This window comes from Eurosta solidaginis, chromosome 3 (assembly GCF_040869045.1).
Source record: "Eurosta solidaginis isolate ZX-2024a chromosome 3, ASM4086904v1, whole genome shotgun sequence".
NCBI classification, from domain to species: Eukaryota; Metazoa; Arthropoda; class Insecta; order Diptera; family Tephritidae; genus Eurosta; species Eurosta solidaginis.
The window spans coordinates 9,559,150-9,585,999 of NC_090321.1; the positions used below are offsets into that span (position 1 = coordinate 9,559,150).

A 26,850-nucleotide genomic window follows, 5' to 3' on the forward strand; every position below is an offset into this window, starting at 1 on the left:
GCATATGGGTCATTATTTTACAAATCGTACGGATTTTTAGAAACAAAATTTTCACTTTTTTAAAAGACACGAAATTTATTTGTTGGAAACTTTTCGCAATTTAAGTCAACACATATACCAGGATTTCCTCGAAATATTTCTTTTTCAGAGATCTGAATGTGCTCAGATTTAATGGGTAAGCAAACTTGCCCACATTCAAAATGCTTTATCTTTGGTTCCACTCGTCGTAATCGAATTTCAAAGTTTATTGCTCTCTCAAAATTAGAAGAATTAGTTTCTAGTGTAAATATTTACTTATATATTATTTTTGGGGTACCCGGGTCCACGCTTGAACAAATCGACCGACGCATCTCTTGAAACACCGGTGACCAACTAACACACCTTTCCTTTTATATGCATATATAAATTTTTATTTTTCACACTTCACTATAATATTAAAACGAAATGCAGATATTCCTTGCTTTTGAAATTCGGCTTAAAAATTGCACATGGAACACTTAAGGACTCTCCTGAATTAAAAAAAAAAAAAAAAATTTAGTACTTTTAAATCGCGGGCCTCCTCAGAAACCCCGGGTCCGGGGGTAATCCCTCCGAAAAAATTCTAAACAAACTTTTATCTCAAAATTTCATTCATAGTTTATATATAAACAAAATTATAGATAACCAAGTTATTCTCTCACGTAACTTTAAACTTTATTTCACACGCGAAATCTTTATACTGTTACAAAAATTTAAATTTTAAATTATATACACTAAGCACAAATATTATATTTTCTGCGTTTAAATATGCACGCTAACGCCAAAAACATATGCTCCTAACTGCTCTTTTCTTCGTTCCACATCAACCCACTTAACTTTTTGCCAATTGAATCGTTGTGTTCAATGCTTTGCCACATTTGTAATGACTGTTGTAATTCTTGTTGTTGGTTCGGGCAAATTTTATAGTTATTTCAAACATTTTTGTTGTGAAATTCTCTCATTTGTGACACTTTGCGGCAGCACGAAAAGCGGAAATCCCTGCAGCATGTCACCCGATCACGAGCACATACCACAGCATACTTATAGGCGTTGGCGCTATAATGACGCATTCAACGGAATATCACATTACAATACAAAGCTTATTTATTGTCACCTTCCTCACCACTTATTCATGCGCTCAATTGTCGTCATTATATGTATATATGCTAGTATGAGTGTGTAACATTTAAAAATGCGTGTGTGTGCATGTTTATATTGAGGAAATTGCCTAAAATGCTGCAATGATTTTTCATACGAACACACGCATATTACGCAGCAATTATGTGTGGCATATAAATTTCAACCAAAGCAATTAAGTGTGCCTTGGTATTAAATAAGTGGTGTTTTACTCGTGTGCGCGCTAGCTGCATTGTACATATGTGTATGAGGTTGAGTGTGTGTGCGCGCGTATGCATGATTTCCGCTTAAACATAACCGCATGAGTTGGGGCGTTATTGTGAATGTTGTTTGGGTGCGCCATTTTCAACAACAACGTGTTGTAATAAATGTTAATTTACCAAAAGCGAATATAAACATTTATTGCAAATGTAAAACGGCGACGGTGAGCAAGCAGTTGCCAGTGCGCCAGAAAGAGCGCATAAAAGCAAGCACTCACTCGTATACGCATACATACAAATATGAAGCTGAAGCGCGCATACGTAAGTATGTATGTGCGAATGCGTTCATTGTGTACTTGTAAATAGTTACGAAATTACGCATGTTTGCCTTAAATATATATTTATATGCTGCGCATGTATAAATGTACTCTCATTTAATTTGTATACTTCATGCCATTACGCCTAAATTTATGCCTTATTTATTTACCTTTTGCAAAAGTTGTGCGAAACTTTATTTTGGTTGTTGGTAAAGTGGTGTAAGTAATAAACAATGGCATTACGCTTGGTGATATCTGCTAGTATGTGTTTGCATACGTACATACATATATGCATAAATATATAAGCATTTATTTTCATAGGTGCCATAATTGCTGTATTATTACGATTAATGCAGTTCAATTAAAGCAACTGATAGTTGAAATTTTATAGCTGTCATACATAAAAATATGTACATATATATTCTATATATGTACGTCTACATGCGTTTATTATTTTGACGCATAATCATTTGCACTATTGTATTTGTATGTTTTATTTGACTTCTGTAGTAAATATCACCGCATTTTATTAAACTAATAGCATATTTTGAGGCATTAGTGCCCATATTTTATAGGCTAGGCGCATTACAGCTTTGCGCAAATATTTTTTATTTATTTATTTATTTTTTTTTAAATAATTACTGTCCAAAAATACTGCTCAAAAATACACTCTAAAAACAGGGTATTCACTAAGTTGTGCAAAATTTGTTTTAAACTCCTAGAACAAGACAATTTAAAGTTTTGTGTTAAGAAGTTATGTCCCACATGGAAAACTTTCATACACTTGCTGTAAGAACAATTAGAAATTTTCTGTGAAAACTGCAGCAATTTAAATGGTACTCAAAATACACTGTATCAGTAGCAATTTTGTGGGGCAATAACTCCAAATCAGAATGAAAGACCCGGTAAATATCGAAATCGTTTTGCGACCTTTGATCATAATTCTTTGCTATGAATAGATTGCGTATTTATATGCTGAATCATGCGCCTAAAATTATGCACCATAATATTTGTAACTATCACCAGGCGAAAACTTACCAGTCTGGCTCTCGTTTGGGTTTACGACCCTCTTCAGGTGGTGGCATTTTTTGTTTATTTCAATTAATACAAAAATACAGCTGTTTTATAAGTGGCCCTTGGAAAAATTAACGACATTCCTGCTATGTAGAACAAAGCATTTATGCTTTTCAAGAACACAAATTCAGGGTAGCATTAATTTTCAAATTATCATCTTGCACGACTTAAAACGATCAAACTTTTAAAATTTTCATTCGGACACAAAATCAAAGTAGCTTAATAATCAATGCATTTGTAGAGAACAAAAGTGCCCAAATTTTTGGATGCTATAGCTTTTACTTAAAGGTGATATGATATGCTTGCAGTATCACTATTCACATAATGTGGTCTGACCGCGTATTTATTGCAAAGAATGAGTAAAAAATTATATCTTTAAGAATTCTTATTTTACTCATTCATATAGCTTTATTTAAATCTCTAAAATTGATTTTATGACTTTGAATATATAAATTTTGAAGGTCTAAATTGAGAAAAATACTAAAAAATCCACTGAAGAAACTTACAAAAAGTACATGCTTTTCGGCGCGGACGTTTGTGGATTTATGTATCTGCAGTCTAGCTTTGAGCATTCAAATTTCGCAGGTTCTTTCCCGGCTTCGCAACACGCAATTTATATAGTCAAATTTGAAGGCTTTTTTGGCATCTTTTTGAAAAGTGCGAAAGAGTTAGCAAGACGACTGAAATGTTGTGAATATTATTTAGAGACAAATTTACTGGGAAAGAAAGATCTTTGTACAAAGAACTTGAACGATCTTAGAGAACAATGAAAGTTTTCCGCCTTGAGGAATGCTACATTTAGGTACGCCTTGTTTGATTTGCATTCTCTATACAACCGTACATTGCTGATATGTTAGTTTTAATCAATTTACACGTACACGTTTTTGGTAAACACAGGGGATGCCTAAAAAACTTGTTGCATATTTAAAGGCACATATTTTTTGTATTCTTGCTGATTTTTCTTGTTTTTTGTACATGGATTTCGTTCGAGCACCCTTAGGTCCGTTTTTTAGTGTGAGGTTGCTCCAGCCAAAGTTGACTAGAGTTTAACGCTGCCAATTCGGATGCTTTAGCTGAGATGAGCAGCAAAACTTTATGTCATAGAATAAGTTGGAGTGGTTAAACTCTATTCAATTTTGACTGGAGTTTGAGCTCGCACTGTAAAAAGCCGGACCTAGTGAGATTTTCCGACGAACATATTTCAAGAACATTTCAAACGTGTGGGGTCTTCCGAAATATCATATTAATCATACAAATGAGTCAAAAGACCGTCACAAAAGCTGCATTGAGTGACTTTTAAGGTTTTCTTTTACAAAGCTGGCATTTTGAGCGTAGTGAATATAAAAAATATATTGCAGGGCGATTTGAAGATACATGACTACGAGCTAATAATACATAAAATAAATAACAGAAAATTTCGTTTACTTAGTTTATAACTGTTATTGCGCTATTTTAAAAATTACTGTATAGCCCTGGTTCAAAAATAGTTACAGATTTCCCTGCGGGGTTTATATTTATTTATTTTGTTGGCCAGTTCTAAAGTTTGATCTCTACTATAAGATTAAAAACAATAAAAATGTTACAGTATAATCTATTTGCACTTGCATGCACAAAAATAGCAGCAAAACTTATAACCAAAGGCCTTTAGCTAGAAAAAGTTGAAATATCTGATAATTTTTGTACTTAATTTTCCAAACCAATAGGAACAGCTTTAAAATATGCAAGAAAAATGATGGCAGATCAAATTAGTTATTAAATTTGCTGCTATTTTTTTGGACACCGGTGTATAGAAACCCTGAATGTGTACGCTTATTTTAATTTTACTTAATCAAGTACTATTAAAAAAATTTATATTTAATTAAATAAGTTTGCACTTGAACTAACTGAAAGGAAAAGCCAAGTGTATATAACATTTGCTAAAAAATATAAACAACAATTAATAAATTGTGTCACATAAGCGGCAAAAATGCTGAAAACAATAAAAGGGAATTAACAAGCTAGTCAAAAAAAAAAAAAGGCATTCACTAAAGTCACTAAAGAGAGTAATATTTTTAATGTATTTAATATTTGGTTTTATATGTTTCACTCATATAACTCTTAAAAAGTGAATTTTATTGTGTTGTTAATAAAAAATTATTATTTTTTTTTTAATTTTTAGGTAAGTTTACAACAACAAAATTGGGAAATAACAAAACAGAAAATTATTAGCGTTTATTTTAAGTCGCATGCGGCATGGTTGTGAGAGCATATAATCAATAAAAAAAATTGTTTGAAAAATCTGAACCAAACTTGCTTCGCCATAAAAATTATAGAAAGTTTATTACAATTTTATAATTAATAATATCTAGCCGAAGTTTATAACTTGAACCAATTTGAACATTTTCGTGAGAGAAATATAATCAACAAAAGACAAATTTAGAAAAAACGGAGCCAAATTTGCTTCGCCATAAAAAATATAGAAAGTTTATTACAAGTGTATAATTAATAATATCTAGCCGAAGTTTATAACTTGAACCAATTTGAACATTTTCGTGAGAGAAATATAATAAACAAAAGACAAATTTAGAAAAATTGCAGCCAAATTTGCTTCGCCTTAAAATTATAGAAAGTTTATTACAATTGTATAATTAATAATATCTAGCCGAAGTTTATAACTTGAACCAATTTGAACATTTTCTTGAGAGAAATATAATCAACAAAAGACAAATTTAGAAAAAACGGAGCCAAATTTGCTTCGCCATAAAAATTATAGAAAGTTTATTACAATTGTATAATTAATAATATCTAGCCGAAGTTTATAACTTGAACCAATTTGAACATTTTCGTGAGAGAAATATAATCAACAAAAGACAAATTTAGAAAAAACGGAGCCAAATTTGCTTCGCCATAAAAATTATAGAAAGTTTATTACAATTGTATAATTAATAAAATCTAGCCGAAGTTTATAACTTGAACCAATTTAAACATTTTCGTGAGAGATATATAATAAACAAAAGACAAATTTAGAAAAATTGTAGCCAAATTTGCCTCGCCATAAAAATTATAGAAAGTTTATTACAATTGTATAATTGATAATATCTAGCCGAAGTTTATAACTTGAACCAATTTGAACATTTTCGTGAGAGAAATATAATCAACAAAAGACAAATTTAGAAAAATCGGAACCAAATTTGCTTCGCCATAAAAATTATAGAAAGTTTATTACAAGTGTATAATTAATAATATCTAGCCGAAGTTTATAACTTGAACCAATTTGAACATTTTCTTGGGAGAAATATAATAAACAAAAGACAAATTAAGAAAAATTGCAGCCAAATTTGCTTCGCCATAAAAATTATAGAAAGTTTATTACAATTGTATAATTGATAATATCTAGCCGAAGTTTACACTTGAACCAATTTGAACATTTTCGTGAGAGAAATATAATCAACAAAAGACAAGTTTAGAAAAATTGGAGCCAAATTTGCTTCGCCATAAAAATTATAGAAAGTTTATTACAATTGTATAATTAATAATATCTAGCCGAAGTTTATAACTTGAACCAATTTGAACATTTTCGTGAGAGAAATATAATAAACAAAAGACAAATTTAGAAAAATTGCAGCCAAATTTGCTTCGCCATAAAAATTATAGAAAGTTTATTACAATTGTATAATTAATAATATCTAGCCGAAGTTTATAACTTGAACCAATTTGAACATTTTCGTGAGAGAAATATAATCAACAAAAGACAAATTTAGAAAAATCGGAACCAAATTTGCTTCGCCATAAAAATTATAGAAAGTTTATTACAATTGTATAATTAATAATATCTAGCCGAAGTGTATAACTTGAACCAATTTGAACATTTTCGTGAGAGAAATATAATCAACAAAAGACAAATTTAGAAAAATCGGAACCAAATTTGCTTCGCCATAAAAATTATAGAAAGTTTATTACAAGTGTATAATTAATAATATCTAGCCGAAGTTTATAACTTGAACCAATTTGAACATTTTCGTGAGAGAAATATAATCAACAAAAGACAAGTTTAGAAAAATTGGAGCCAAATTTGCTTCGCCATAAAAATTATAGAAAGTTTATGGCAAATGCATATTAGTTAGGCCTCAGTTTAGCACTGGGGATGGAACAAATCAATTAAAGCGGTTTAAAATTCGCTATACAAATTATGGAAACTTTCTTAATGTTTTCGAAACTGCATAGAACTTGATTCTTACTACAATAATTATGGGAGTTGTTTCGCTATAAAAGTTATGGCAGATTTTCTACTTAAAAATTTTTTGCGAGCACTTGGGTTGCTTGTATAACCATATCTGTTTTGCTATAAAATTATGGCGACATTGCGAACAAGTCACTGAAAGTCAGAGAACGGGAAAAGACACTAATGACAGCGTTACCCCGAAACCGGTTTTCCACCAAAGCAAATTTGACAATGGATTACGGAAAATCGTACCAAATATACTTGTAAATACTCACTTCATAGTACATACATATACAAAAACAAAAGCAAATTGTTTACCTTTAATTGGAAACGGAATATATGGTCCCATGCCTGACATTATCAAACAAACAAATTTGATGTGGACAAAAATTGTAAGTTTTTTACGAAAAAAATATAAATTTAAAATATCCGACAGTCATCTCAAAATTATGGCACATTTCAGTTGTATGCAGGAAATTCAATTCAGGTGTATACAAATTTAAATATGCACTTCAACCGAATTTCTCTCACAACCACACTTTGCAGTATTAAAAAAAATTTTTTTTTTTTAAATTAATTTGATTCGTTTTGCGTAGCAATTTGTTACGCAATAATTAGTACAAAAATTTTAATAAGAAATAAAAATGCTTGTTATTATTTATAATAAAAATTATAATATTCATAAAATATATGTATAGATTTTTTTTAATTTATAAGAACAATTTAGCCATACCGCAGTAGCGACAGCAGTAGCGCGCGATTGTGCCGCTTTTAATTGCGCCTGTAGATGCAAGGGGGGATGAAAGTAGCGACATGGATCACGTGTGCATCTGCCCTTGACGGCATCCATGCATACCGTTATCGAGCCATCATCGTGCCGGGAGACGCTATCTTGCGGATGTGCAAAACGACACTCGGATTCAGCGCGTTTACAAGCGCCGCGCATAAATTCACGGCAAACCTGTCGGACCGTGTTTGAATTTGTTTGTTTTTGTACCAAATCCAGTTGATGATTAATGAAAAATTATAATATGTTTGCATTGTTTTTCCATTTTGTATGGGTTTTCGTTGCATATGCGTAGGCGTTGTCAGCAGAAAGTTGGATCGACAGTGATTGTGGTTTGTTGTTTTGTTGTTGGTTTTGGTTGGTTTTGGCAGTAGCGGCAATTGTGACAGCGGCGGTGGCAGCAGCAATAGCAGTATTTTGACAGTATGGCAGCATTGGCGTTGCAATTGCAGTCGCATATGCAATTTATTGCATTTGTTGTAGCGGGTGTTGTTTATTATTATTTTTTTTTCGATTTTGTGGTTGTGGTATTGGCAATAATATTTGAGGTGTTGGTGAGGCCGAAATTGTTGGTAGCATTTGTGGTAGTAGTGTTGGTGTTGGTTGTTGTTTTTTTATAATTTTTTAGTTTCAATTTGTTTTTTTTTTTTATTATTTGTGGTTGGGAGGAAATAATGGAAGGTAATTAATATTTTTGAGCATAAATTTAGGCACATTTGAGAAAGTAAATATTTTCTGTTATTAGAAAAATTGTCCTAGGTTACAACGGAAATATTAGTGAGTACAATTCTTTTTTATTTATCAAATTTGCATGCCAAACTTTTTAATTTGATTTTTTTAACCTTTAGTTTTCGAAAGAATAACAGGGTTGCGGTGAGTTTTTTGGCGCGTTCGTCGGCGTGTTAGTTGTTTTTGTAGCAGCGAAGTGTAAACACACAGCGCTATATAAATTTTTTTTGGCGCTGGGCGAAATACATTCTGTAAGCGCTTAGTAAGTGGCGATTGTCAAACAAAATAATTTGCTAGTTCATTGCATTGACACTTTTTTTTATAAAATCACAGCGAATTGTGGTAACAAAATTAACACAATAACATAAAAATAGTAAAAAAAGATTTTTTTTTGTAAAAATAAAATATTTTAAATAGAAAAAATAAATAAATTGCACGAAACTATATTTATTCTGACTTAACAAAATGTCAAAAAAACAAAAAAAAAAAAAAAAAAACAAGACAAAATTTTAAAAATTAACTTAATATAAGGTATGTTTAAAATAATAAAAAACATTATGAGAATAAAATTTTAATTTTAACAAGAGAAAAATTGTGATTGCAAAAGAATAAGAAAATAATTTGATATAAAGAATAAAACTGGGGAAAAAAATTATTTAAAAAAATAAAAAAAAAATAAAAAATAAAAAAAACTGAAAAATTTTCCATATAAAAAATTATAAAAAATCAATTTTTTTTAATATTAAAAAAAATTATTTTCAAGTTTGAAAATAATGGATTTTTATGTTCAAAATTAAGCTTTTTCAAAAAATTGAAAACGAAAAATTATTAAAAACTGAAAAAAAAAATGCAAATAATTACTGAACATTTCAAAAATTTTTATTGTCAATAAAAATTTTTTATTACGAGCTGAAGTTGAATGGTAAGAATATCTATTCCTAAGAAAAAGTACTGAAGTAGACCCAAATTCAAAATTGTTGAAAAAGTGATAATAGTAAAATTTAATTTATAAAGATATTTCGAATGAAAAAGTTTTAAATGAAATTGCTCATTTAATATTTTTTTTTTTTTTGACAAAAAAAATTTGCATTTTAAAAAACTTTCAAGTTTTTTCTTATATGGCATCCGCAATAGCTTTTATAAAAAAAAATATTTGAAAATATATTATAAAATGCGTTGCAGTTATTTTAACTTTGTTTCTCTTGTATTGCGGTTGTTATGCCGTAAGTGGGAGGATGCGCGCAGAGCAAAGCAGTAATTGCGATTTTTTTCTGTTTAATAGAGCGCATATGCATACAAAATTCAAAAAAAACTATAAAAAAAAAAAATAAATGTTAAAAAACAAATATTTTGCAAACTAAAAAATTTAAGAAGTTTTAAAATTTATAATAAAAACATTTTTTTGTTTTAATCATAAACAAAAAAAACTAGAAAATTAAAGAAAATTTAACAGAAGCAACACATAACTTTAAATTTACTAAAAAAAATTAAGTCCATTTAAATTTTTTGTTAAGGTAACTGAAAAAGAATTTTTTTAATAAAAATAAAGATGTTTTTTATAAATTATAGAAAATATCTTACCTCAAAATTAAATAAAATAAAAAACTAAATTGTATTTTGTCTATATAAACATGAGGTACTTAAAAAATGCACAATTTATATAACATTCAACCCAAAACGAAAAAATTGTATCGAGATTTTTTGTAATTTTGTTTAAAATAATTGTTATAAGTTTGTGTTTTTTTTTTTTTTGTTTTTGAAAGAGAAAAATTCATAGTAAAAAAATGTTGAAAAATGACAAAAAAGTAATCGAATAGTAAACATTTTGAAAATAATTATATTAACTATTACAAAAAAAAACCTAGGGCAACTCATGTTAGCTCGCAAAGCTCGTAAACAGTGCTTACTTTGCATATTTATATGAAAAATTGCGAGGTTGCCGTGGTCACGAGGCAAGTGCGAGTTTGACTAAGTTGCTTTTTTATGTTTTTGAAAAGTACGAATGTGTGATTATTACTTTCACTGGAATCTTTTGCTTGTTTCTGCAGTGGAACACAATACACAGCAACATATAAAATTCTATATTATTCCTCATAAAAATATGTTTATTATTTCTTAACAGTTGGATAGATATAAGCTGAAAAAATTGAAAATTTGAAAAAACCAAAAAAACAAATTATTTTTAAACTGAGAAGTTAAAGAATAAAAGTAAGTTATAAATTTGAGGGTACGTTTTTATACATACATACACTTATATGTATGAATGTATATTCAAAAAAGCAAAAATTTCAAATAGACAACAAAAATTATTTCAAATTAAATACATTTTCCTATGTTTTTTATCACCAAAAAAATTGATATTACTGCGCGACAAAATCAGGTGTCACCACGACATAGTTTGCTTGAAAATGTGGCGAGTTATGGCAACGAATTAATTTTTATATAAAGTTGATCTTTAACTATAAAATAAAGTGTTTAAATTTGTTGGGGTAGAGAAAATTATATAATGTTCACCTTTTCGAAATTAATTTATACTACCAAATAATGATTTTTGTCAAAATTAGCTCACAATTTTCTATGAAATGACTTACCTAATTTGCTATAAAGTTATAGCACAACAAATACACAATATAACTTTTAAAACTGCTTTAATATTGTAACGAATATTAGCAGCACTAAGGGATACTATCATCTCTAAGCCGATGTTATTCGGTGACTTGTATGCACATCAATAATTCAATAATTATGTCTACACATATGTACGTTCATGCAGCGGAGAAGCAACGCAAAACCACATGCATAAATCTGAGATACTCCCGAAAGTATGCAATGGCTGTGCAAGTGTCGCTCACACATACAAGCGCATGGGGTTTGAGAGAAGCTATAAAATCATACATCTGTAGTTTCAGCTGAGTAATTTTATAGTTGATAACTAACTAGTAGGTTCTGGAAATAGAAAAGCCTAGAAATTACCAACGAGGAAATCAGACAGTATAAAGGCATGCCAATCAGTTTGATTTAATCAATCAGTTGCGAAGTATAAGTGTTATTGTGAAGTACTTTAATAAAGGCCATTTTGCATTATTAAATAGTGGAGTTACTTATTCAACAGTTTAGTGATTCGAACGTTAGCAGAAGGTTGCAAATAAGAGGAATTTCAGTAAATTCGTAACAATATTATATCTTTCAAGAGGCAAGCGCCTGATTTTTTCCATAATGACGCTGCTTTTTTGCTTTAAAAATTATAGGAAAGTAAACATTTTTCATCTTCCTCGAAAATTTTTATTCACATATGTATTTTAGAATCACCTCGAGTTACTTCAAAAAGCTTGAATAGACTTGCAGTAAAAAGTAAAGTAAAAGTCCGAAAACCCTCTTTTTAAAAGCTCATCAAGCCTAGGAGTCTTAATAGTTAGAAAAACTATAAAAATGGTTATTTATATGTAACATTTTTTTTAAGCCATAATCTAAATTTTCTTATACAAAGTCCATAGCAACGATTTGCAAATTATGCATTTTTTCGTGGTAACCAGAAATTATTCCGAGTAAAATGTGAGCACAAGATTTTGTCGCAGAATAAAAAACAAAAACAAAAACATAACAGAAAAAAACAAAAACATGCGGAATTAAAAAAAAAAACAAATTGACATAATAGGAAACTTATCCAAACATAAGTACACAACACAAATAAGAACATACATACAAAACGCTTAAAATTAGTATAAATGACATAAGTAATATTACATAGAAAAATTTTATAATTTGTGTACTTATTAGTAATTATTATTTGCCTCTCAAAACAAACAAACAAAAGCATTTTAATAAACAGTATGAATTATTAATACATTTTTGGTTGGTAGTATTCTTAATGAACAAAAAATTAATATACAAATAAAGCGCAACTAACGCTTGAAATGCTTTGGACTTACCTCTAATCGATCTGAACGTGGAATTTTCTGTTGTGCCACTTGCACCGCTTGTGGCACCACTTGACCCAATTGTGTGTGATCTGGTCCGAGTAATGCAGGCACTAATGTTCCGGGCGCATAATATGGACTAGGGTATGCATTTGCTGGTATACCAGTTAAGTAGGGATTTGTTGCCTGTGAATAAACAAAAGGCTAAGCAATTAAAACGGAAGAAAAACGGAAGAAAGTGTGAGAAGAAAGAGAGGAAGAGAAAAAAATTGAGAAATAATCATTTGATAATATTAAAACTTAAAAGGCTAAAAGAACACCTTTATTAAAAAAGTATTTACAACAGAGAACAGAAAAACAGCAGTGGCATTTCCCGTCGAACTTCGTCAATGGTCTCTTTTTCTTTCGGTATTTAAATGAAAAATTTTCATGAATTTTGTAACTCAAATTATGCATAGCAATCCCAAAAACGTTTTCGCAAGAGTTCAAAAACTCTAAAAAAATGCAAAATTTTTATTTTGAATTTTGAACACGCAGTTTTGTAGCCCATTAAATTTATATAGCATTAACACTGCGCCATAAACTCACTATTAAGTTTCAAAATGGCTATTAAATTGGAGTTTATGGTGCAACGTGAATGCCATATTAGTCCCACAAAGTACAAATAATATGTCTCTCGAAATTCGCATTGATTTTTTCCGAAGGATGTTTAAATTTTTTCTCCATGCAAAGTGTGCCATATGTTTGTTATTTGGCAGAAAATCTAAAACAAATTCCATTTCGAGATAACTATAACTTGCAGTTTGTTAGACTAAATTCATTGGGCAAAAAAACTGCCCACTCAAACAAATTTAGAGAATTAAAAAAAAAAAAATGATTTTTCGATTCGTTCATATAGTTTCGGTTACAAAATACATAGCAGTTCTTTTTAAAACTATAGAGAATAAAAATCAACTGTAAATAAATATAAGATCTATCTGGAAAACGTGAAAACCGGTTTGCCGGTTAAGCGCCATCCTATTATGATGATGATGAAGGCATGTTTTTAGGCATCATACAGCTTTATTTTTATTTATTTACCAGCAGAGTACCCGACGTCTTTCGGGTATAAATAAAAGCAGTACTATATAGACTAATATATTAGACTAATCCCAACCCCCATTTGTATGGGAGATGCCACGCCCCTTTTTCGCTATCACCAATTTTTCCCGTGGGGGTAGGGATTAGTCTTATATACCTCCTCACCTAATTTCAGTCGTCTAGCTTTAATAATTTCAGATATGTTGACAACGAAAAATTCCAGTTGTATAGGTGTCACGCCCCCTTTTTCGTAATACCCAGTTTTTTCTGGAGGGGTAGGTATTGGTCTCATATAACCACTCACCTAATTTCAGCCGTCTAGCATTAATACTTTCAGATATATTGACTACGAAAAATTCCAGTTGTATGGGAGGTGTCACGCCTCCTTATCGAAAACTTTTTTTATATAGCCTACCATAGATTGACGCACTCAGGGTATGTCATGACAAAATTTGGTTCGATTCCATTCTGCGGTTTAGACTGCAAGTCCAAACATACATACAGACATACTTTCACAAATATATAGTAGATTTATTTCTTACAGCTTATACTAAGCCTAGCTTATACCTTATACTAAGCCTAGCTTATACCTTTCACCACGAAAGTATTTCAGGGCCATCTGCGAAATGAAAGCGCGCATGAGTAAACCCGGGGAAATTGCCGAGGCGGTTAAGCGCCAATTGATGACAAAAGGGCATGCGCCATACAGCTGTCAGTCAGCACGAAAATAATACCAGGGTCAACAGAGATGAAGCTGTCGTGGGTTTCGTAAAGCATGCTTAGAACTATTCAACATAACGAAAACGTTTACCAAGAAATTCCAATAATAGTAGATATCCTGTATGCCTAAAATTATGCAACTTTAACACGCAAATACTACAGTCAGACCTCCTCGGGCCGTTCTGGGAAGTGATAAAGTAATAAATTCCAATACCATATTCTAATAACAATAACACCAATAGCTTTCAAAATCGGATTCCTCAACTTAAATACCTGAAGTTGTTTTGAAGTGAAACTGATGGATTTGTTACTTGAACAAAATCAAAAGACAGTTATCCGTTTGCAGCAATTAACATAAAACTATTACAGACCAAATACTCATAGCTGTTTTTTGTTGTAAAATTATAATTGACTAGCTAGAGAGGATGTTAGTTTGCAGCTGTGCTTGTGCGCCATGTCACTTCCAGCAAGTTGTCATACATTTTATTTAAGAACATGACATTTTCAGTGTCTGAGGTATGACTCAGCTGACAGTTACTATTAACAGGAATAAATGAATTTTTACTAATTTTCGTGAATAGAACTGGGAAAATGACATGCCATTCGACTATTTCAAATTAAATAATATGCACAAAAACAGTTTAGAAGCATTTGAATATAATGAGAAAATTGCGGTCTGAATATGAAGGAAATAGGTCAAGGGTTAATGAGCGTTTGATGTCGCAACAAAAATTGGATAACGCTGCTCAGAAAAGTAAAGGCAGAGAAGTGAAACTAGAATTTCCTTTGTGTTATAATGAATTTGTTGCATTTGTTTCATCAGTAATTTAATTAAACAGAGTTACGGCAACAATTATGTATTCGATCTAGGCAAATAGATGCCTTTATTTTCCCTTTTGTTAGTTACATTAAACAGTGCGCAAGTGTGCTTTTCAATTGAATTTCCATTTTTGTTGCTATATTTGTTGGACTAACAAATTAAAATTAATTTTCAGATGTCAGCTAAAAATGACATTTATTGAGTGAATTGATTTACAGCGATATTTGCAAGTATTACGAACTGTCACAATTGCTACATAATAACTTTTTCATATTAAAATAATTGGTTTTGTCTACAAACGGATAAATGTTGCGAGCTACGAAATTCTGACACAATAAATACCATTATAAAAAAAAATATGTAATTAATCAGAATTATTTCTGTGGTTTTAAAAATATTTAAATATGGTGTCAAATCACGGACGGTTTGTATTAATGGTATAAACGAAGTTTTACTTTTGTTCACCTATGCGTTTTCGTACTACTTTATCTTCCTCAAAGAGTCTAAATCTTTCCCACTGTATTTGAGAAAAGTGCAAATGGAGTTGAGAAAAGGGCAGCTGTATTTGGCAAAACGGCAAAAGATAAACCTACAGTATTCAAAAGGTATGCAATGTACAATTCTCAGGTTCATCAATGAAACTTACCACATTCAATTCTCGCTAAAATATTTTGTGCTCCTCCTGTATAATTCTAAACTTGTTGGTTAGAGCCTTTGTGAATTAAGTTGACAATATGTTATACTTTCCTAGGAGGGGAGGAGTATTTCTGTGGTTTAAACTATAATCATGGTATAGCAAGTATGGAAAACTATTCAGATTGAGCTGAGCATTGTGATTTCATTGGCAGTACGACTTCGTACAAAAAAGATTCAGTAGATGCCAAATTTTGCATGATTTCAGGCGTACTTAATTGCCACTCAACGGATTTTTGGCTTTGCATGATTTTAGGCGTGAGCTACGTCATTTTACACGTTTTGCGTGGTACAGATTCAGCGACAAGTAGAGTGCTCATTATAAGCAATTGTATATTGATAATGGAACGATAGATACTCTTCAAAATATACAAATTATATTTTGCAGTCCCATATACATATTTACATTCTGTACCATATTAATATTCATTAAAATTTTGTATCATATTAATAGATAGAAACTAAAAATATTACCTCCCGAAGGATAGCCTGGAAGTATGTGACCATTCATGACCTATTTGGATTCAATCAGTATAGAATAAGCAAGTAAATTACTACTTAGAATACACCATTTTCCTTATATTCACGCATTTTCTTTATAAGTTCTCCTTATTTCTGAATACTTTTAAATTCGATTTAAACACATGTTCCTCATAACTCACATTTCCCCTTCTGGGTACTTCTTTTCTACATTTTTCAGTTATTTGCATATATTAAGGCACATTTTCCGCATTTCATAATAACCGCTACACTATGCCAAATAATCAATAGAATATAATTAAAGCCACATCTTAGCAAATGTAACCACTATAAAAAAATAAAAAAAAAATATACGAATGCCTTCATAAACATTTTATATGTACACCGCAGCTTGGTGCATACTCAAAACATGCAATGATTTATGAAATGCTAGGCAAGCCTCAGATATTTTTTCCATTTAGAAAAGCTTAGAAGCACAAATATGCATTTTTCCTTCATCTCCGATGTACTCTATAAAAGCAAACTATGCTTCAGTTCTCAAATGAAAGCAATATAGCCTTACCGCAAATTCTTCAATATGCAGCGACTTCTAATACACACGCATACACACTTACATATGTTTACTACACACACATCACTGTGTTTGTTGATTTTTTTACTTACCACTGTGGGCACTTGTCCCGGTATGACTTGTTGTCCAGTTGCCATACCCATCTGTTGCATCAATGCATTCTTCAAGGCAAGATGGTTTCGTCCATTTATCAATAATTGATCCTTCAAATGTTGTGGTGGATGAAAATATTTGCACGGCGGTTTATCACGATTACAACGACCCTATAAGTAAAGAAAAGTAGAAAAAAATTAAGATATTTGTTATAGAATATGGGTTCAATAGAGCAGAGTTTTTTTTGCCTCTTGAAAAGCATTTAATATAAACAATTTTATAATAATACTAGTAAGCTCCAAATAGTTAGAGATTTTTCATGCTTCAATCAGTTTCATTTAAGCGATTTTAAACCAAATCACATCACTAATATGTAGTCCCAATGCATTTTGTGGTAAAGTAAACTTAATAAATGACTGAAGTAAATTATGTTTTACGTCATACACACAAACACACACTGTTGTTGTTGTTGTAGCAAACACACACTCATAAGCGCTTATTCACATATGACAAAGAAGGAAAGAAAGCCAGCTTAAATCAACTCCCTTTCATATGAATAGGTTTTTTATAATAAAGCGCCAGATTTTGCTGACTTTCAGCGAACGTAGTAGTCGGTTCCACCAGCATTTTCACTTCCAAATTCGCCTAACATCAATTTATCTTCTTAAGTAGTTGCGTCAGGCTGCTGCTGCAAACTGCAACTATTGTATGTTGCCAACACAAAAAGTCAGCTAAATACATACGCTCACATTAATTTGTATGTGTGTTTGCCACATTCGATTTATTTGAGTGGCTTGTTCCCGCCTGTCAGTAGAGCAATTCACAACTGCTTGGGGTGTTGCTGGCATTCTCATTGTCGTTGGTTGGCGGTTGATAGCTGTAAATGTGTGAGCTCATATCTTCATTTTTACGAATACATACATATGTGTTTTCTGGTGTTGGTGTTTCTTGTAGTAAATGTGGTAATAATTCAGCAATCAAATTGTAAAAAAAACTGTTCACACGCAGTTGAGTTATAACACAAATTAGTTGTAGATTTTTTTTGCTGATTTCACATAGCAAAAATTTATTAGATTTTAGTTTAAATTTCATGTTGTGTACTTACTTCTGGAAATTTGTCTTTAAAAAATTTATTTCACCATATGGGACCCGATCTATGAAATGGTGGCTTATGACTCAAAAAAGAAATTGCGAGAAACAGCTGTTAACAGCTTTTTTTTTTTTTGGGCCATAAGTCACCTTTTCATAGACCGGGTCACATATATTTTCGGGAAAAGAGTGATGACTTATACGCCTAGTTGCACGTTTTTAAGTTAAAATACATGTTAATTTTTTTATTTGCTCAATTGTCGAATGAAAGTTACACTAATGTTTGCGAAATTATTACCTCATTTCTGCACTTAGTCTTCTTTTGCAGCCTACTAGTAGGCAATGAAAAATTGGCTGTTTCTATTTGTCCAGAAAGTTCAATACAAAAATTTACGAATTTTTTCCCTCTTCCGTTTTTTGTGTGGATGATAAAACTTCCTTATACAACATTTAACATTATGAGAAGAAGGAGGTAAAGACCCATCTATAACAGCGTCTGCATTAACCTATTCGAACGAAATCTATTTTCTCAATTTTGTAAGTGGTTAGGTGAGGTTGAATTGATCGCATCGTTAGGACCTCACATAGACTGAATGAGTTCATAGTGTTACCAAAAGTTTTGTTCAACGGCCACATTGAAGGAATCTATCGAAAACCAGGACATATTTGAAAATATTAGAAGCATTTTAGGAACTGATCCACTTGCCGCTTCTAAATGATAACTGTTGCACTCCTTGTAGCTGAAATCACCGTCGGAGCAAGGGACACACAAGCACAGAATGCGCTCGGCCTAAAGACCTAATTTAGAATCATCGAAAACTGCCTTCTAGCGTCCAGCAAGATTGCTGCTTTGTTTGTTTCTTTATACTGATGTGACCATGGCTACTGCTTCCGCCTAAAAGATACTGCAGTGATGTGATAGCTTGTGGAGTCTGATTAGTTTCGATCTATCGGTGTACACGTGTATAATCTCGTCGTCCTAGTCTCGTACCCACTTTTCGCGTATATTGTGAATCTAGGATCCTCATCGAAGCACATGCACGGGATCAGGCAGGCGGTTCGTCTAGTATTTGAAGATGCTATATTACTTGAACGAATGGCATGCGCTAATACCGCCCCGCGGTATAAAGTCTCGTTGCATTTGTAAACGCTATATTCTTCACCACCAGATCTACAAGTGGGATATGCAGAATGACATACAGTGTAGCAGTGGAGGTTGTTTTCAGTGCTTCCGTTATACTAAGCAATTATAGCCCACAGAACCCCACTTATTTCTTGAGGTACGATCTTTTTTATGTCGTTGTCCACCGAATTAAATATGGCGACATCATTTGGGAGTAGGAAGAAAAATAGATTCAAGGAGCTGTTAAAAGCAATTTAAAGCTTTACGACTTCATAGCTTCCTAAACCAATTGACAACGTCACTTACCCGTCGTAAATTCTGTTACAAATATGAATTTATCACACACAATTTTAGCAGGCGAGGCCGTGATACCGGAATATACCAGGTCAATATCCGGCAAAGGACCATGAACATCGATAGCACTCTGCAGCACCTTCGTGGAGATGGATGTGAAGGTAGCTGTTCGCCTATCACATGAAAGGTCTTTGGCTTGAGGCACCGTAAAAAACAACACCAAAATCTTTTAGAAACTGTTTTTCTAAGCCGGGTTGATGCAGAATTTCTGTGCAGGCATAGTGCCCTAGGGCCCTCTTCACTCTCTCCTCCACATAAAGCTATAACTTACTGGCTTCATGATTCCTTATTTTAGACAAATTACTCAAAATTAATGGTCCAAGTTGAGCTAGAGGGTCTGGTAGAAACCTTCACATCGGCATTCTCAAATGCCTTAGAACAGGCCTGTCCATTACCAAAGCGTAAACCTCACTGGTGGTCCCATGATCTGGACCTACTTCGCAAATCCTGTAGAGAACAATTTAACAAAGCCAAATTCTTTGATAACGGGTCAAAATGGCTAGAATACAAGGACAAACTAAGGACCTACAAAAAAAGTCCTGAGACAAGCGAAGAGAACTTCATGGAGAAATTTCTGCACTGTAGTCGAAAGTGTCATTGACACATCCAGGCTACGGTGCGTGCTTTCTAAGACGCAAACAGCTATTAGCTTTCTGCGGAGACCGAATGGTACCTGGACCAGCACAGAAGGGGTAACTCTAGAGCTGCTCCTGGACACGCATTTCCCGGGAAATATGACGAACGCACTGGAAGTAGCTGCAGCAAACCAAGCTGTGAATATACCCATCACTGAGGAGAGGGTGAGGTGGGCAATCAAAAGTTTTAAACCTTTTAAGGCTGCTGGACCAGACGGGATTGTACCCGCTCAACTTATCTGCTCCTTGGAGTTATCAGCCAACTGGCTGCGGCACATATATACCGCTTGTTTGGCTATGAACTATATTCCATATGCATGGAGGAGCGCCACGGTCATATTCATTTCTAAGGCAGGCAAAGCCTCTCACTACGAGCCGAAGGACTACAGACCTATCAGTCTTTCATCCTTCGTACTCAAGACCCTAGAGAGAATAGTTAGCGATTTTCTCACTACAAGCATTGATAGGAATCTCATTTCGGGCTATCAACACGCGTACACCAAAGGTAAATCTGCGGAGACTGCGCTACATAGCCTAGTCTCTACTATATAAACATCCTTGTTCGAAAAGGATTATTGTCTTGTGGCCTTCCTAGACATTGAAGGAGCATTCAACAATATAAGTCCAGACGCCGTTAACAATGCTTTAACTGATCTGGACATAAATAGACCCCTAGTGGGACTGATTGATCAACTGCTCAGGGGAAGGAAAGTGCTTTCCTCACTGGGGAAGGTTGATATAACACGATTTGTCGCAAGGGGCACGCCACAGGGTTGTGTCCTTTCCCCTTTACTATGGAACCTAACGGTAAACTCGCTATTAAGGGATACTAGTTGGGGGAGCGGGAAGGTCATGGCATATGCTGATGACCTAGCGATTGTCTACAGAGGCAAGTTCCCTCAAACTTTATGCGACTTGATGCAGGTAGTATTGGGAGAGGTTTCCATGTGGGCTTCCCGATGTGGACTCTGCGTCAACTCCGATAAAGTAGAGCTTGTTTTATATACCAAACGATACAAAATACCATCGTTGAACCTACCAGAACTAAATGGGGTGCGCCTAAGCCTGGCAGATAAAGCCAAATTTCTAGGCGTAGTTTTAGACAAAAAGCTGAACTGGAAGGACAACGTTATCCAGCGACAAAAGAAAGCGTACATTGCATTATATACGTGTAAAAGAGCCATTGGCAAAAAAATGGGGACTCACCCCCAACATATGCAGATGTATTTATACCGCGATTATCAGACCCATACTGCTGTATGGGGTAGTCGTATGGTGGCCAGCCTTGAGCAAGGCGTCAAACCTAAACTTGTTGGGTAAAGTCCACAGATCTAGCATGATAAGCATAAGCGGGGCTCTAAGAACAACGCCTAGCGAAGCTCCTCAGGTCATTCTTGACATCCTTCCATTGGATCTGGCTGGTCATCGAGCAGCGGCAACGTCAGCCCTGCGTCTAAGGCAGTTGTCGTGTTGAAACAACAAGACCACTGGACACTCAAGTATACTAAACAAATACAGTTTTTTCCCTCCTAGCACGGATCGCTGTGCGAACACAACAGTTGTGGAAACCAACTTTAAGATAAACATACCCAGCAGGGATGACTGGACGGAGTCGGATAAGTGCCTTGCTATGAGCAACAGCATTTCCATATACACGGACGGCTCCAAGCTAAACGGTAGAGTTGGAGGTGGAGTATACTCAAGGGACCTTGACCTCCAGCTCTCATTCAGACCACCCGACCACTGCAGTGTATTCCAGGCAGAAGTTGCAGCCATAATGGAAGCCGCAGCTAGGATAGGAACATACAATGTCGGCAAAGAAATTTTTATCTTCAGCGACAGCCAAGCTGCCATAAAATCTCTGGGCTCCCACTCGTTCAATTCTGAACTAGCACTAAACTGTCGCCGATCTCTTCAAGAGATGGCTCAACAGAACCGTGTACACCTAAAATGGGTCCCTGGACATAGGGATATCGAAGGAAACTGCATTGCAGATGAACTCGCTAGGCAGGGTACAACCAAGCAGGTTCTTCCTGGACAATAACGCTTAGGTATGCCCCTGTCCACATGCAAGCGAATGCTAAAAGAGCACATCTACCGTCAAGCCGACGAAAGATGGCTGCAAACACCGGGGTGTCGAATATCGAAAGAAACCTTGCCTAAATGGGATCCTAAAAGGTCCCGACACGTGTACAACCTAAGAAGGGATACATTTTCCACACTTGTGGGGGCACTAACGGGTCACTGCCTCATAGGTAGGCATGCAGAAAGGCTAGGAGCGCCTTATCGTCGTTGCTGTAGGAGTTGTAAAGAGGATGAGGAGGAGGAGACGGTGGTTTACCTCATTTGCAACTGCCCAGCACTAAGCGGAGCACGGCAGCGCTTTCTGGGAGCTCCATTTCTTGATAATATGAGTCAGGTTGTGGAGCATGACGTCACGGACCTGGTAGCTTTCATCAGGTCCTCAAAATGGTTCGAAGACGGTGTTTTTCGTGGTATCACAACGGGCCTAGTACTACTGGCCTAAGTGTGGCCTCGGGCAGCCACCCTAACCTATCCTAACCTAACCTAACCTAACCTAATGGTCCAAGGTTGTTTTCTTTTAACGTTTTTAGCAAGAACATTCTTTTGTGATTTTTTTTTTTAATTTGAACTCAATTACCTTTTATCAGCACTAGCGGTACATAAAGAAGAGCGAAGTAGCAAAGTGGACGAAATAGAAATTTGCATTGGAATCTTCAAAACTAATAGCATCCAATTTATCTTAACACAGCGCAGAGTTTGGTAGACATCATATGGGGAAAACGAGTAGCAAATAAGCAGCTAGAATAGAGATGGATGCATTTAAAATGTTAAATGTTCAAGACTCTTTCCTGCATCACCGATATGTACATACAAACATGCAAGAAATTGGCAAGAAATGGTGAATATATTTCGAAGTGTCAGAGCAAAACGACACTTATTGCAGTGAGATATTGTGGTCAGAAAAATAAACTCAAAGAAAGGAAAGAATCAAAACTATTTTCCAGAAAAATAATCAACAGTGCGATGGAACAAAAGAACACCAAGGGCGTTTGGGTAAGACCAAGTTGCTGGATTAAGCAACGAATATTCTATGGCTACAGCGAAGCAGCGAGGCGAAATAAATAACGTTCCACTTAGATTAGCCGACTTGTCACGAAATGTGAAATGACATCTAATACGGAAATAACAAAAAACAAGTAAGGAAGGCTAAGTTCGGGTGTAACCGAACATTACATACTCAGCTGAGAGCTTTGGAGACAAAATAAGGGAAAATCACCATTTAGAAGAATGAACCTAGGGTAACCCTGGAATGTTTTTTATGACATGGGTTTCAAATGGAAGGTACTAAAGAGTATTTTAAAAGGGAGTGGGCCATAGTTCTATAGGTGGACGCCATTTCGGGATATCGCCATAAAGGTGGACCAGGGGTGACTCTAGAATGTGTTTGTACGATATGGGTATCTAATTAAAGGTATTAATGAGGGTTTTAAAAGGGAGTGGCCCTTAGTTGTATATGTGAAGGCGTTTTCGAGATATGGACCAAAATGTGGACCAGGGTGAGCCAGACCATCATCTGTCGGGTACCGCTAATTTATTTATATATGTAATACCACGAACAGTATTCCTGCTAAGATTCCAATGGCTTTTGATTTCGCCCTGCAGAACTTTTTCATAATCTTCTACTTAATATGGTAGGTGTCACACCCATTTTACAAAGTTTTTTCTAAAGTTATAGTTTGCTTCAATAAACCAATCCAATTACCATGTTTCATCTCTTTTTTCATATTTAGTATAGAAAGATGGCATTTTTTTCATTTTTCGTAATTTTCGATATCGAAAAAGTAGGCGTGGTCATAGTCGGATCTCGGCCATTTTTTATTCCAAGACAAAGTGAGCTCAGATAAGTACGTGAATGGGTTTAGTAAAGATATATCGATTTTTGCTCAAGTTATTATGTTAACGGCCGAGCGGAAGGACAGACGATCGACAGTGTATAAAAAATGGGCGTGGCTTCAACCGATTTCGCCCATTTTCACAGAAAACAGGTACCGTCATGGAATCTATGCCGCTACCAAATTTCACAAGGATTGGTAAATTTTTGTTCGACTTGTGGCATTAAAAGTATTCTAGACGAATTAAATGAAAAAGCGCGGAGCCACGCCCATTTTGAAATTTTCTTTCATTTTTGTATTTTGTTGCACCATATCATTACTGGAGTTGAATGTTGACATAATTTACTTATATACTGTAAAGATATTAAATTTTTTGTTAAAATTTGACTTAAACAAATTTTTTTAAAAGTGGGCGTGTTCGTCATCCCATTTTGCTAATTTTATACCCTTCATGAAAATGAAATGGTATATTAATTTCGTGACGAAACCGAAAATTGTAAGTCCTTAAAGGAAAATAGATAGACCCACCATTAAGTATACCGAAATAATCAGGTGGAAGAGCTGAGTTGATTTAGCCATGTCCGTCTGTCCGTCTGGCCGTCTGTCCGTCTGTCTGTTTGTATGCAAACTAGTCCCTCAATTTTTGAGATATCTTGATAAAATTTGGTGAGCGGGTGTATTTGGGTGTCCGATTAGACATTTGTCGGAACCGACCGGATCGGACCACTATAGCATATATCCTCCATACAACCGATTTTTCAGAAAAAGAGGATTTTTGTAATATCTTACCCAATTTAACAGATTGAAGCTTCAAACTTCACCATATACTTTCGTATATTGCACGTATTGTTGCCTGAAAAAATTGATGAGATCGGTCGTATATATAGTATATATCCAACACAACCGATTGTTCAGATAAGGAACTTTTCGCAATTTCTACCCCATTTTAACAGCTATAAGCTTCAAATTTCACCGATTGCTTACACATATAGCATATATTGTTGTCTGAAAAAATCATAGAGATCGGTTGTATATATAGTATATATCTCATACAACCGATTGTTCAGATAAGAAACTTTTCGCAATTTCTACCCCATTTTAACAGCTATAAGCTTCAAGTTTCACCGATTGCTTACGTATATAGCATATATTGTTGTCTGAAAAAATCATAGAGATCGGTTGTATATATAGTATATATCTCATACAACCGATTGTTCAGATAAGAAACTTTGCGCAATTTCTGCCCCGTTTTAACAGCTGCAAGCTTCAAATTTCACCATATGCTTACGTATATAGCATATATTGTTGTCTGAAAAAATCATAGAGATCGGTGGTATATATATTATATACCCCATATAAACTCTAATTTTTGCCCCCTTTTTACGGCTAGAAGCTTTAAAATTCATCAAATTTCATCAAATAGTTACGTTTACGTCATATATTGTTGAAATACGTGATTCGTAGTCATAGTTTTTACACGCAGACCACAAAAAACCTGAAACTTTGGATCCTCACACAAAGTACCTACCTGTTTTTTATTTTATATTTATTTTAAAAATCGTTAAGGTATGTAGATCTGTTCACTATATATTTCTTATCTTATACATCCAATTATTCGGAGATTACGAGCGGGATAAGATTATTGTTCAGCCCCATTCATGAAAGGTATGAAGTCTTCGGCACAGCCGAAGACAGTCCCGTTCTTACTTGTTTTTATTTGGCTCACATATATTAATAGGCGTAACGTGCCTGCCAAATTTCATCATGATATCTTCAACGACTGCGAAATAACAGCTTGCAAAACTTTTAAATTACCTTCTTTTAAAAGTGGGCGGTGTCACGCCCATTGTCCAAACTTTTACTAATTTTCTATTTGGCGTCATAGGTTCAACGCACCTAACAAGTTCCATCGCTTTATCCGTCTTTGGTAATGAATTATCGCATTTTTTCGGTTTTTCGAAATTTTCGATATCGAAAAAGTAGCCGTGATTGTAATCCGATTTCGTTCATTTTAAATAGCGATCTGGGATGAGCGTCCAGGAACCTACATACCAAATTTCATCAAGATACCTCAACATTTACTCAAGTTATCGTGTTTACAGAAGGACGGATGGACATGGCTAAATGAATTTCTTTTTTCGCCCAGATCATTTTGATATATAGAAGTCTATATCTATCTCGATTAGTTTATGCCGTTACGGATTACCGTTATGCGAACAAAGTTAATATACTCTGTGAGCTCTGCTCTGCTGAGTATAAAAAACAAAAGAAAATACATATATGCAAAAAAAAAAAACTAAATAAAGAAGGGCAAAGTAAAAAAAAAATGTCAACGAGCGGTCAAGTTCATTTCACGTTGCGCCAATATTCCAAGACTGCTTGCACCAGCAGAATAACTCTACAGCTGGCTGGTTGACTTGTCGTTCTTGAACGGTTAGTGAGTTTGGTGAAATAAGTGGAACATAAAAAATTTCTTAACACGTTTCTGATTGCGACAAAGGCAAATAAATGCGCGCAGTTAAACACACAAATAAATACATACACACACAAAACGTTGCATACTTTGCGGCGGACATTCATTGCAATTCCACTTGAAACATCGCGACATGAATATAAATATTTTCGTTCATTGCCTTGAATGATTGCACTGTCTTTTGCAAAAACTATATAGTCAAAATGTTGCAGCAAAGGGGTGCGGCACGTACATAACATGAAGCATTGCATTGACTTGCTTTACTGTCGAATTGAGTTAAGGTTGCGTATACGCTAGGGTGAACGCTGGTAAAGTTGAAAAGTATAGCATCGTTAGGTTAGTTGACTTGAAAGAAAATTGTTGAGTAGGAGAAAAAGTAAGAGAAAACAAATGACAAAATAATATCAGTCGCAATGGCTGTT

The 26,850-nt window shown here is 34.0% G+C and overlaps 1 protein-coding gene across 50 annotated transcripts in view; it reads right to left on the reverse strand.

Annotated features, from left to right (window-relative positions):
• The window catches only part of mbl (muscleblind), a 453,871-nt gene that overhangs the window by 84,447 nt on the left and 342,574 nt on the right, over positions 1–26,850 (reverse strand). For 40 of the 50 annotated variants that reach the window (XR_010950476.1, XM_067770718.1, XM_067770717.1 and 37 more), the window contains 3 exons: positions 16,837–17,007; positions 12,393–12,584; positions 7,681–7,908 (listed from right to left, as the gene is read on the reverse strand). Coding sequence is in view for 49 of the 50 variants with exons in the window: in XM_067770718.1 (XP_067626819.1) it covers positions 7,681–7,908; positions 12,393–12,584; positions 16,837–17,007 (591 nt within the window). In the remaining variant the exon portion in view is untranslated. The remainder of the gene's footprint in view (positions 1–7,680; positions 7,909–12,392; positions 12,585–16,836; positions 17,008–26,850) is intronic. The other 10 variants (XM_067770729.1, XM_067770709.1, XM_067770714.1 and 7 more) reach the window with 3 other exon arrangements.